A 12,828-nucleotide genomic window follows, 5' to 3' on the forward strand; every position below is an offset into this window, starting at 1 on the left:
ACAGCCTTGGATGATAGAGATAGTGTATCCCTCTGAGACAGAGGGCAGATTTGCTTGCTGTTAAGAATAATAAAGATAATGCTTACTTCTGGGGCAACGGTAGGGCAGCTTTGCTAGCAACTTCCTTTAAAAGAATAGGATTTCCTAAGCTCAAGTTTCCTTGGCTATTACGTAAACCCACTGTGTGCATAGCATCCGCGTGGAAGACTTCATTTTGCCCCCACGAGGCTTAGGGGAAGGCTAGGACAATTGACACAAACCTGACGCTCATACTGCCTGCTCTACTTTGAGTGATAAAGTCCTTACTCTGTAACCCAGGAGTCTTACATCTTCCACCAGCATCTATGTAACGGTGCCAAGTTACCTTGCAAGTAGGCTAAAAATCTCAGCCCCTTCATAGAGCTTGGCCCTTTTCTATCCCAGCATCCATGTAGGGTTAAGCTGCTATCACTTTTTATTCTCATTATATTGTATGGGCCTTATTGTCACAACAAATCAATTCCTTATAATAGTAACCACAAGAAGAGCACTGACAATAGTTAATATTTATTGAGCCTATACAATGTGTGAGACATTAAAAACTATACATATCTTGTTACTTTACTCTCGGCAATCCACAAAGTAGGTGTAGTGATGTGGAAGTATCACTGCTAAGAAACTACCTCTCGCAACTACCTCTCACACCAGCATGTTGGTGTTTGTTCTTCCAGAAAATATTGGTTCTGAAAGATATCCTGATGTAGAAATAGTCATCTCTAATAGGTTTTCCTCATTATATCCTAGAGTTTCTTAATTGAAGGGATGCTATGGTCCACCAGTCCAACATTTACACTGAAAGTTCTTTCTATTTTAAGGTACCCCTAGAAACAGATTAGACTAAGTAGGCAATAATGTGCAACAAGAGCATATCCAAACAGAGCTAGACCTTAATCTTTAGTTCTCTGCTGTTTTTTATTCCCGATATTTTATTATCACCAGGATGTAAAGAACTTTATTTTTTGAAAAGAATAAAAATCAAATGTTCTAGATGTAATCCTTCAATGTCTCAGTGTAGTTCCTTTTCAACAAGAAACCTGCAAGGAAAGGTAAAGTAGGGGGAAAAAGATACTGGTTTGTGTGGTTGGTCATCATATACCCACTCTAATTGATACAGATATATTGCATATTTTCTTATTTGGAAATTTATCAAAGTGAGTTCAGGATTTCTCTCGGTGATTGAAGAATCAACCAAACAAAAAATTAAAATAAGTTTTCAGTGCCTGGGAAGGACTTGTAAAAAGGGTTTCATATGTCTCAGCTAGAAACAGCTAAGACAAAATATACCACCAGGTATATTTCTTATGCATAAGAATTATGTTCTGGTATGTACACAGCTGCATAAACTGCAGCTCTCACAAATCGCTGACAAAAAATATACTTTTTGAAGGGGAGGAACACATGCTGGGGGGGGGCCAAAGCAGAAGAAGACAGAGGTAGATGGGAGAAGATTCCTGCCCGTATCCCCCTCCTTGCCCACTTTAGGCACTGGTACTTGCTAGATTCAGTTAGTCCAGAGAAGCTAAGTAGTTGCTCCATGAAGAATCACAAAACAAGACATATTTTCAGGATGCAGCCTGGCTTTATGGCAACTGATAAGACTGTCTGCACAGTGAAAATCATCTAAACTACACTGCTGTTTACCCCCTCTCCACCTACAGGAACCATTGGCAATTAGCTGGCCTGGAAAACCCAACTCATGTAACAGTAGAATAAAATAAAATAAGAAACTGGCACAATATGTAGACAAAGATAATATAAGAAAACAAGAAAGAGGGTAGTGTATTTTATTCTCTTTTTAATCTTTTTAGTTATAAAATATAACATATATACTGAAAAGATGTGCTGCTCAATAATTTATCATAAAACAAACATTCATGTAACCACTGCCTAGGACAAAAAACAGAATATTGATGGCACCCAGTAGTCACCCTCATCTTCCTTCCCAATGAGTATCCTTCTTCCCTCCCAAAGGTAACCATTAACCAGACTTGTCTGACAGTTACTTCCTTGTATTTCGTTATAGTTTTTCAGTCTAAGCATGAATTCTTGGAAAATATAGCATAGCTTTGTCTTTTTTTTCCAGTTTTATGTAAAAAGAATCATATAATATATAGTCTTTTCTTGCCTAACTTTTTTTTGCTCAGCATTATGCTTGAGCATGGAGATTCATCCATGTTAGGGCATGTATCTGGCTTATTTTATTTTACTATTTTATTTTATTTCATTTTATTTTATTTCATTTTATTTTATTTTTGTATTTCATTATATTTTTCCATTCTACTGTTTCCAGTTTGGGGCTATGACCAATAATGCTGCTATGGACATGTGTGTACATGTCTGTTGGTGCATTTTTGGGAGGTTTATATCAAGTGGTTGAATTGCTGGGTCATAGAGTACACACATTTTCAGCTTTAGTAGATAATACCAGACTGTTTTCCACAGTGGTTGTGGTTGATTTGCCCTCTAATCTGCAGTACACGAGAGTTCCAGCTTCTCCACATCTTTGCCTTCCCTTGGTGTTCCAGTCTTTTCCATTTTAGCCATTCTGGTGAGTGGCTAGGAGTATCACATTATGTTTCAATTGTATTCCCCTGATGATTATGGAAGAGGAATGCCTTTTATATGTTTATTGGCTATTTTGTGATCCTCTTTTGTGAAGTACCTATTCAATTCCCTTACTCGTTTTTTCCACTGGGTCATCTTTCTTTTTCTAAATGATTTGTAGTGGTTTTAAAAAACACATTCAGGAAATGAGACTTTTGTCAGTTATATTTATTGGAAATATCTTTTATCACTCTTTAGCTGACTTTTCACTCTCACAGAGCTTTGGGGAAGCTAGCCACCATGAAAGAAGTCTGAGTACTCTGAGATGGCCATTCTGTGAGGAAGTGCAAGCTATCCACATGGAGCGAGATGCTTGGTTAGCCTCAGCATTCCATCCATCCCAGCCCAGGCACCAGTCATGTGAATGAGGAAGCCATCATAGACATTCCAGCTCCTGCAGTTGTGATGTGGAGAAGAATAAGGAACACAGTCAGCAGCTAGAACCAGGACCTCAGACCAAGACATCACAGGAATCGCTAGCATTCAAGCCGCCCAGCTGAGACTCCAGTCATGGCATGAAAATGATATATTCCTGGTGATCCCTAATTTTTGAAAACAGAATTTCAAGTATAATGTAGCATTTGTTGTTCAATGCCACCAAGTTTGGGGTAGATTGTTCTGCAGTGATAGATAACTGGAACAGAAAGTTCCATGGGGAAAGGTATGGAGCTGGGATCTGAAGATCTAGAATAAGTGCAGAAGAAGAAGGTTCTTGGAGAGAAAAACACATGAGCCAATTCAGTAAATCCACAATAAATCTGGAGATTTTGGGTGTCAATGAGGTGACCATACCAACATGGTGGAGAGATTACTTATTAGGTGGGGAGAAATGTGTCAAGATGTTCTTCACCCTTTACTGGGGTTGGACTGAGAAAATAGAGACTTCATTAGCATCATAGCACATTAAAATTATGATATGATAGTTGCCCATCATGGTGAGAAAAGTTGGGTCTGTTTTGTGGATGTTTTGCTCCATAGAATCTAAAGGCTCAGCTCCTGGGATGGACCCAGGGCCCTCATTGAGGCCACCTTTGGAAAGGAAAAAATGGAGACACAGGACAGAGAATAACCTGCATGCATATCCGAGGTATGCTGGTTTGTACTAAACAGATGACTCCATGGTAAAGACTTTTGGTTGCTTATTTGTTTGTTTTTCCCCCCATAGATTCTGAACTCACTGTGTATCCATTACCAGCAGTTAATACTAAGAGTCACTCTCTGGAGATGAACTTTACTTACAAGTTCTACAAAATTTAGCCAACTTTATGTGTAGAAGTATATTAACTTTGCTAGTAAGAAGCATCAAATTATGGAAGACCTTGAAATCCTGGAACAGGTGTTTAGATATAATTTTAGAAGCAACTGAGAGCTAGTTTGTTAACAGGGTTATAAATATATATTATAAACATCATTTTGTGTACCTCTGGGGAGGGAGTGAAGGAAAAAGATACAAAATGGTTTGCAGAGTATATAACTGGGAATAAGGACGCACTGGTGAAGTTGGCACTACAACAGGACCAAGAACTAGTTTTACACTAGTTACAATGACAATGGGAAAGAGTTGCAGATTCACTGTGCTCTATCCTTTTCATTTCTCAATCTTGAAAATTGTCTTTGAAGCCATGTGCTGGTCTGAAACTGTTATGGACCGCAGAAGAGCCATGATCTTTTAATCCAGTCTTGTTGAGTGGGACCTTTTGATTGAATGTTTCCATGGAGATGTGACTCACCCAACTGTGAGTGAGACCTTTGATTAAATTATTTCCATGGAGGTGTGGACCCTGCCCATTCTGGGTGGATCTTGATTAGGTCACTGGAGTACTTAAGAGAGCTCACAGAGAGGAGAAGCTCAGAGAAGCTGAGAAAGACATTTTGGAGAGAAGCTAAGAGCTGACACAGACACAGATGCTTGGAGACACTGGGAGATGCAGACAGCAGGACGTTTGGAGAGGCTAAGCTAAGAGAAGAAGCCCAGAATTTGCCCTGGTGAAGCTAAGAGAGGACCCTTAGATGCTTAGAGAGAAATGCCCTTGAAGAACAAGCAAGGAAGCACAAAGGCTGAGGGAGAAGTAAGAGAGACAGAAGCCCAGAGACATTTTGGAGAAGGCCATTTTGAAACCAGAACCTGAGGGCAAAGGACCAGCCACGTGCCTTCCCAGCTGACAGAGGTGTTCTGGACGCCATCGGCCTTTCTTCAGTAAGGGTATCCTCTTGTTGATGCCTTGGTTTAGACACTTTTATGGCCTTAGAACTGTAAATTTGTAACTGAATAAACCCCCTTTATAAAAGTCAACCCATTTCTGGTATTTTGCATAACAGCAGCATTAGCAAACCGGAACAAGCCATAAGTGGAATGAAGTGGTGATTTGAAGGAAAGTGTATGATGGCTGCATGCTCCAACTGTGAATAATAGCACAAAAAAATGTGGCATACAAATTGGATGGGCATATATTAGCTTTTGTTGTCAACTTCTTGTATGATTGCTTACCTCATGATGCTGGCATTTTTGAACTATAGTAAATGAAAACTTCCTGAACCAGCCAGGAAGACTATATTTTTATCCTTAGTGGTACATAACTTCAGGTATCTTCAGAGGAAAGGAGAACCTACTGGAGTTCAATAATAAAATGTTTATTATAGTACTGAATGTGAAAATGCCTTAGTGGTAGTTTTAAAAAATGCATGTCGAGAATACATGGCCCTTCAATTCAGTGGTGATAAATAAGTAAATAAAGCCCACAGGCAGAAAAGCCCAACCAGATTCTGCAGGCAAGAATTCATAAAATGGAAAGTTAATAGTGAAATACTGATTTCCCTCTCCGAAATTCAGTCCTTTTCTTTGATGAAAGTAGACACCCAGAAAGTGTTAAGTAGAAAATAAAAATAACCATTCTTTGCTTTCTTAATTCTTTACTGTAATAAATAGATTTTGTGTATTAATAGTAGGCTTTGAGCTATTATTCTACCTGGTTTTTGGCATCAGGAAATCTGGAGCTTCTGAAATCTGTTTACCATTTTTCTCTTAATGTGAAAATAGTATTATCATATGTGGAAATGCACAGTATTTCTGATGTCAATACTAATATGGAATAATGTGAAGAAAGCATTTTGAGAATATAATTTATGATGTTAGGCATTAAAATAACAATATCATTGTTGATTGTGATAATAGAGTTACGAGTTACACAGACTCACATGTTAAACGTCATATATTCCAAGATGCTAAGTAGAAAGAAAAATTATTTTTTCTATTAACAAAGGAAAACTGAGATTTTCCCTGGCCATAGTCTTCTAGCATAGGCTATTTTATTTATGAGGGACTGTCAGTCTGTATTTATTGAGATCCACTGTGTGTAGAATTCATTTCTTGTTCTTTTGGAAAATTGCAAAAAAACATTGTAGTGAAATCTCTACCCAGGAGGAATCTATTTTCTAATGGGAAAGACAGAAAAAACAACTTCAGGCACCTAACATGTATGTGAGAGTATTTGTGTGTTAAATTATGTACAGACCTCATTGTACGTTTCTTACCCACACATCCACTTTTCCAATGATTTAGTAGGGGGTTTGGCAAGCTATGGCCTGAAGGTCGAATCCAGCTAGTGGCCTGTTTTTGTATGGCCCTTGAGCTAAGAAAGCATTTTACATTTTTTAAAGTGCTGTAAAAAATACAAATGAAGAAGAATATGCAAGAGTACATGGCCAACAACTCTAAAATATTTATTATCTGGTCCTTTACAGAGAAAAATTTGTTGACCTTTGATGGAGAGTAATCCATAAACCCAAAAGTTTTGCTAAATTAGAGAGACCAGAACTGTCTGGCATTAGTATGATATCGAGCGCAGGATGATCTCTAACCCCACTGGGCAGAGCTTGAATAATGATACCTGTACTGGACTTCAAAGACCTTCCTGTATGAAAGGCAAAAAGATGTACTGAAGTCATAGTTATTACTATAGGAGCTTTCATGTGTTGATTTCCCATGTAGGTGCACAAATCTCTGTCACCTCAAATAGTACAGATGATTCAAGTCAAATAAGTGAATCTAGGTCTCGACTCTCTCTTCACTACCACTGAGCTGGTTTCCAACCTTTTAACATTCTGTTTATAAAATGTGCCTTTAAGGACCTTTATGTCCTTACCCAGTGACACTTAACCTTCTATACTTGATTGTGTGGCTAATTGTGGCATTACTGCTGATTGAAATTGCCATTGGATGTGAGAGAAAAGCCCTATGTTTTCCCAGCAGTTCTTGAGTTTGTGTACCAGAAAGCTGCCTTTTGATTCAAAGCTGCAGCTGAAATTTGCAGTGTGTGACTCAACAGTTTGGATCATGTTCTTTCCAATGTTTTGCCAGAAAGTGTCAGTTCATTTCTGCTTCAAGAGCATCCTTTGCAGGAGTTCTACTAGTATTTTTAAAAAATTCTTTGTATCTCACTGGTACCCCAACATCTCCCAGCAGCACCCAGCTCTGCTACACAACATGAACTTGGCCTCTGGTTTATCATTTGTGTGTGTGTGTGTGTGTGTGTGAGAGAGAGAGAGAGAGAGAGAGACTGAGAGAGAAAGAGAGATGTGTTTTCATGCAGTTTCTTTATGAGTGTTCCTTTCCCAGTCACTGTGCACAGTTGGAGAGGGTATCAGTCTTATCTAATGGAACTGTTATCTAGAACAGTCCAATTCTGAGTGTGCTCTCATGAATGTTTTTTTGGTGCAGTGCTTAGAATTTATGAAGTGTGCTGGTTTGGATGTATTATGTCCCCCAAACACCATATTCTTTAATGCAATCTTGTGGTGGCAGACGTATTAGTGTTGATTAGGTTGGAATCCTTGTTTCCATAGAGATATGACTCAATCAACTGCGGGCAAGATTTTGATTGGATAATTTCCATGGAGGTGTTACCCCACTCATTGAGGGTGGGTCTTAACTGAATCACTGGAGTCCTATAAAAGTGTTTACAGACAGAAGGAGGTGCTACAGCCAAGAGAGACACTTTGAAGAATACACAGGAACTGAGAGTGAAGCTGGAACACAACCTGGGAGCAGCAGATGCCAGCCATGTGCCTTCCCAGCTAACAGAGGTTTTCCAGATGCCAATGGCCTTTCTCCAGTGAAGGTACCCTATTGTTGATGCCTTACCTTGGACACTTTATGGCCTTAAGACTGTAACTTTGTAACCAAATAAACCCCCTTTATAAAAGCCAATCCATTTCTGATGTTTTGCATAACAGCAGCATTAGCAAACCAGAACAGATTTTGGTACCAGAGAAGTGGGGTGCTGCTGAGTTTGCAAATACCAAACATGTTGGAATGGCTTTTTAAATGGATAAGGGGAAGATTCTGGAAGACTTGTGAGGAGCTTGATAGAAAAGGCCTAGATGGCTTGGAAGAGAATGTTGGTAGAAATATGGACTCTAAAGATACTTCTGATGAGGCCTTGAACAGAAATGATGAATGTGTCATTGTCTACTGGAAGAAAGGCAATCTTTGTTTTAAAGTGGCAGAGTATTTGGCAAAATTGTGTCCTGGTGTCAGAGGGAAGGCAGAATTTGAAAGTGATGACCTGGAATATTTAGCTGATGAGATCTCCAAGCAAAATATAGAAGAAGTAGCCTGGCTTTTACTTGCAGCTTATAGTAAAATGTGAGAGGACAGAGATAAGCTGAGAAATGAACTCTTGGTTTCAAAGAAACCAGAAATTGATGGCCTGAAAAACTCTGGGCTCCCAGGGGGTGAAACCCCAGAAGCTACAGCCCAACATGAGGATGTAACCAAACATGGAACCCAGCTGCCATTTCAGTACAAGCCAAGATTGGAGAAGGAGTTAAGCAGAAAGGATTTGTGGAAAGTCCTATTGTCTGACAGCTTTGACCCCTGTGTGCTTCATGTGAAGCCAATGGAATTTTTGTGAGCTCTTTACAGACAGAGCTGCTACCGGTCAAGACTGGAAGAGACAAGGAACAAATTGAAGGAAAAATTTCTTCAAAGACAGAGCCATGGAGGTTGAGGTCTGGAGTCAAGAGGTCTTAGGTTGGGAGAGCGGAGTGGCCCACATGCATGGAAAGGGTGAGTTTGCCCCAGAGGTCGAGGGTGGGCCATCCACCTAGATGTTCAGGAAAGTTGTTGCCACCTCAGGCCTCAAAGAGGGTGGAGCACATTCCCAGGGAATTGGGGAGAGCCTGGCTGCCACCCCACCGTTCTGAAAGGGTTGAGCATGTGCCCCAGAGATGAAGAGAATCCAGGTGCTGCCCCAAAGGTTGAGGAGGGTGGGGCTGAGAAGGTGGTCTCCCCAATGTGTGGATATGTTGGAGAACTCACCCCAGCGTTTGGAGAAGAAAGGGCTGCCACAAAGGCCCTTAGAAATGGTTAGACTCTTGCTCTCTCAAGCCCCAAGGATAAAACGTCATTCTATAAATGACTCTCAGACTTTGAAATCTAATGGAGTTTGCCCTGCAGACTTTAGGAACTGTTTTGGTCCTGTGAATCCTGTTTTCCTTTCATTTTCTCCTTATGGCAATGCGAATATTTATCCTATGACTGTCTCTCCTTTGTATATTGGCAGCAGATAACTTGTTCTGAGTTTTATAGGTCCACAGCCAGTGGAGAATTTTGCTTTAGGATAGACCATGTCTGTAGCTGATTTTGATGGGATCTTGTACTTAACTATTGTTATTGAAATGATTTAAGTGTCTGTGATATTGTGATGGGATGATCATGTCATTTTGGGGTCCAGGGGGTGGAATGTGCTGGTTTGGATATATTATGTCCCCCCAAAACACCATGTTCTTTAATGCAATCTTGTGGGGACAGATATATAGTGGTGATTAGGTTGGAATCCTTTGATTGTTTCCATGGACATGTGACTCAATCAACTGCAGGCAAGATTTTGATTGGATAATTTCCATGGAGGTGTTACCCCACCCATTCAGAGTGGGTCTTAACTGAATCGCTGGAGTCCTATAAAAGTGTTCACAGACAGAAGGGGGTGATGCTGCAGCCAAGAGAGACACTTTGAAGAAGACACAGGAGCCAAGAGTGAAGCTGGAACACAACCTGGGATTGGCAGATGCCAGCCACGTGCCTTTGACTTATCAAGTGGATAGACTCTGGCTGAGAAGTCTGTGCATAGATAGTCATTATAGCTTTCCTTGGCATGGCCCCTTCCAGAGCAGCAGAATGTTTTGGTGAAGTTCTGTTTTCTGCTAGTGGCTGTAGTCCTGCAAGTGCCTCAGATTCTCAGACAAGACATAAGGCAGGGAGAAAGAGGCAACTGAAGAGATACTTGGCATCGTCCCACAGATATGGTAGCCTCCTTAGGAGAACCACTATGGCTACTTCCTATTACCTTGATGATAGCTACAATAGCTGCTTTAAAATTCTTGTCTGCTGGAGATGCTGGCAGCAACATTCCTGCCACATGGAGAAATCTGAGAAGGTGGAGCCACCCCATAGATACCCAGAGGCCTTTTCCTGACTGAGGAACAAGAGAGAGACACAGGGACTCCCAGGAGTTTCTAGGGGAACCTGTAGATCTATTCTGTGCTCCCTGCCCCCAAATATCCTTATCCCAAATGGCTTAAGCTATTTCAACTATTATAGTTTTTTCTGTGACTTGCAACTTACAGAGTCCTGACAAAAATTTTCTCAAGTCTCCTTCTAAAAAAAACCAATTTCCCACAATGGAAGAGAACTTTATTTTCAGAAACAGGTTATAAACTTTTAAATGGGAATTTTCTTTTTAAATTAATTAATTATTAAAAGGAAACAATGGAGGATCCGTGGCCGAGAGGAGGGAGGAGGAGGAGGAGGTGGAGGAGGCGCCGGACCGGGGGGATTGTCAGTATTTAAACAGACCACACCATGCGTGAGTACAAGCTAGTGGTCCTTGGTTCAGGAGGCGTGGGCAAGTCTGCTTTGACTGTTCAATTTGTTCAGGGAATTTTTGTTGAAAAATATGATCCAACGATAGAAGATTCCTACAGAAAGCAAGTTGAAGTAGATTGCCAACAGTGTATGCTTGAAATCCTGGATACAGCAGGGACAGAACAATTTACAGCGATGAGAGATTTATATATGAAGAATGGCCAAGGGTTTGCACTAGTATATTCTATTACAGCTCAGTCTACATTTAATGACTTACAGGACCTGAGGGAACAGATTTTACGGGTTAAGGACACAGAAGATGTTCCAATGATTTTGGTGGGCAATAAATGTGACCTGGAAGATGAGCGAGTAGTTGGCAAAGAACAGGGTCAGAATTTAGCAAGACAGTGGTGTAACTGTGCCTTTTTAGAATCTTCTGCAAAGTCGAAGATCAATGTTAATGAGATATTTTATGATCTGGTCAGACAGATAAATAGAAAAACACCAGTGGAAAAGAAGAAGCCTAAAAAGAAATCATGTCTGCTGCTCTAAACCCACAGTAAAGCAGCAGCTCTGAGCCAGATTACAGGAATGAAGAACTGTTGCCTAATTGGAAAGTGCCAGCATTCCAGACTTCAAAAAATAAATCTGAAGAGGCTTCTCCTGTTTATATATTATGTGAAGAATTTAGATATTATATTGGTTTGCACAAGTTCCCTGGAGAAAAATTTGCTCTGTGTATATCTCTTGGAAAATAAGACAATAGTATTTCTCCTTTGCAATAGCAGTTATAACAGATGTGAAAATAAATATACTTGACTCTAATATGATTATACAAAAGAGCATGGATGCATTTCAAATGTTAGATATTGCTACTATAATCAAAAGATTTCATATTGACCTTTTTATCATGATTCTTCCCTGTCAAGCACTAAAAAGTTGAACAATTATACTTTATATCTGTAATGATATAGATTATGAAATTTCCCCTCAACTCATTACAGCAGATAACTTTTCTGAGTCATTGACTTCATTTTATATTTAAAAAATTATGAAATATCATTCTGTCATTATATTCTAATTAAAATTGTGCATAATGCTTTGAAAAAATGGGTCTTTTATAGGAAAAAAAAACTGGGATAACTGATTTCTATGGCTTTCAAAGCTAAAATATATAATATACTAAACCAACTCTAATATTGCTTCTTGTGTTTTACTGTCAGATTAAATTACAGCTTTTATGGATGATTAAATTTTAGTACATTTTCAAAAAAAAAAAAAAAAAAAAAAAAAAAAAAAGGAAACAATGAACACTTCATCAATCATTTGGCCACCTCCTCCTTTTGTTACTAAGTTTAGCCAGAGCTCCCATTCTCCAGATACATGGTGGTCTTGTGGCACTCTCCAGGACCCCAAGAATGGCTTTTGCTGATGGCTTTTTTGTTTTTCTCATGAGTAAAGGTCCTGGGGATGATTTACTCATGACAGAGTCCCAAGTGATGGACAAGGAAGCTCTAAGTCTGATTCTGCCCAAGAGATACTAGGAGAGTGATAAAGAAACAAAAATAAAAGAAAAAGAAACAAATAGTGGCAAATTCAGCCAAAAGAAGACCCCACTCCCTCCACAGACACAACCACACTTCTGAAGACAACTCGGTGCATTGGATACTGTTTCCAGGGCAACCTTAGAAGGCATGTGCTGAAGACAGCAGGGCCATGTGATTCAGGGAGCTGGAGTTACTGGGTCACCCTTTGAGAAGAGTCTCCCCCATTCAGGAATGCTTGGATTGAATTGGGACAACCTGGATCCACAGAAAATCCATGAAATTTTTAAGACAGTGCCCAGTTCTGATTGATTTCTCCTGAATTATTACAACTGAGATCCTCATCTGTTAGTTGATATCATTGGTGAGGCCCTTCAGTCCTCTGTTCCTGGCTGCCTGCACTGATCAACACAAAGGAGAAGGGGCGTCTTCAGTTAAGGGAGATCCCTGTGACCTTGGCAGGCAGGAATAGGCTTCTATGCTGCAGAAGGAAATTTTAAATCAGCATAGAAGCCTATTCCTGCCTGCCAAGGTCACAGGGATGTGGGCACAGGTGTCCTCTACTGCAGCATGACCCACCATTGTGCCCTGAGATGCTTGTGTGCAGAGAAGGGGTTTAGCATGGACCAATTTGATCCTTCAGGTTTGTTATAACTCTCAGTGGGGCTAAAGCTCATGGGTGGGTCACCTCTGGTTGCAATCAAACTTTGCAGCACAGTACAAATAATATCACTTTATATTTGCACAGTTAACAGGGCAAAGTAGAGAACACTGATT

General features: G+C 40.0%; 1 protein-coding gene across 1 annotated transcript; it reads left to right on the top strand.

Annotated features, from left to right (window-relative positions):
• The first annotated feature begins 10,437 nt into the window (after positions 1–10,437).
• Positions 10,438–11,760, top strand: LOC119522853 (ras-related protein Rap-1A). Its single transcript, XM_037821538.1, has one exon. It carries the CDS (start codon positions 10,505–10,507, stop codon positions 11,057–11,059), a length of 555 nt encoding a protein of 184 aa, XP_037677466.1. The 5' UTR covers positions 10,438–10,504; the 3' UTR covers positions 11,060–11,760.
• Positions 11,761–12,828: the final 1,068 nt, after the last annotated feature.

This window comes from Choloepus didactylus, chromosome X (genome assembly GCF_015220235.1).
Source record: "Choloepus didactylus isolate mChoDid1 chromosome X, mChoDid1.pri, whole genome shotgun sequence".
In the NCBI taxonomy this organism is placed as follows: domain Eukaryota; kingdom Metazoa; phylum Chordata; class Mammalia; order Pilosa; family Megalonychidae; genus Choloepus; species Choloepus didactylus.

Excerpts from the sequence above, each read along its gene's own strand:
- LOC119522853 (XM_037821538.1), top strand. The coding sequence starts at position 10,505 with ATGCGTGAGTACAAGCTAGTGGTCCTTGGTTCAGGAGGCGTGGGCAAG.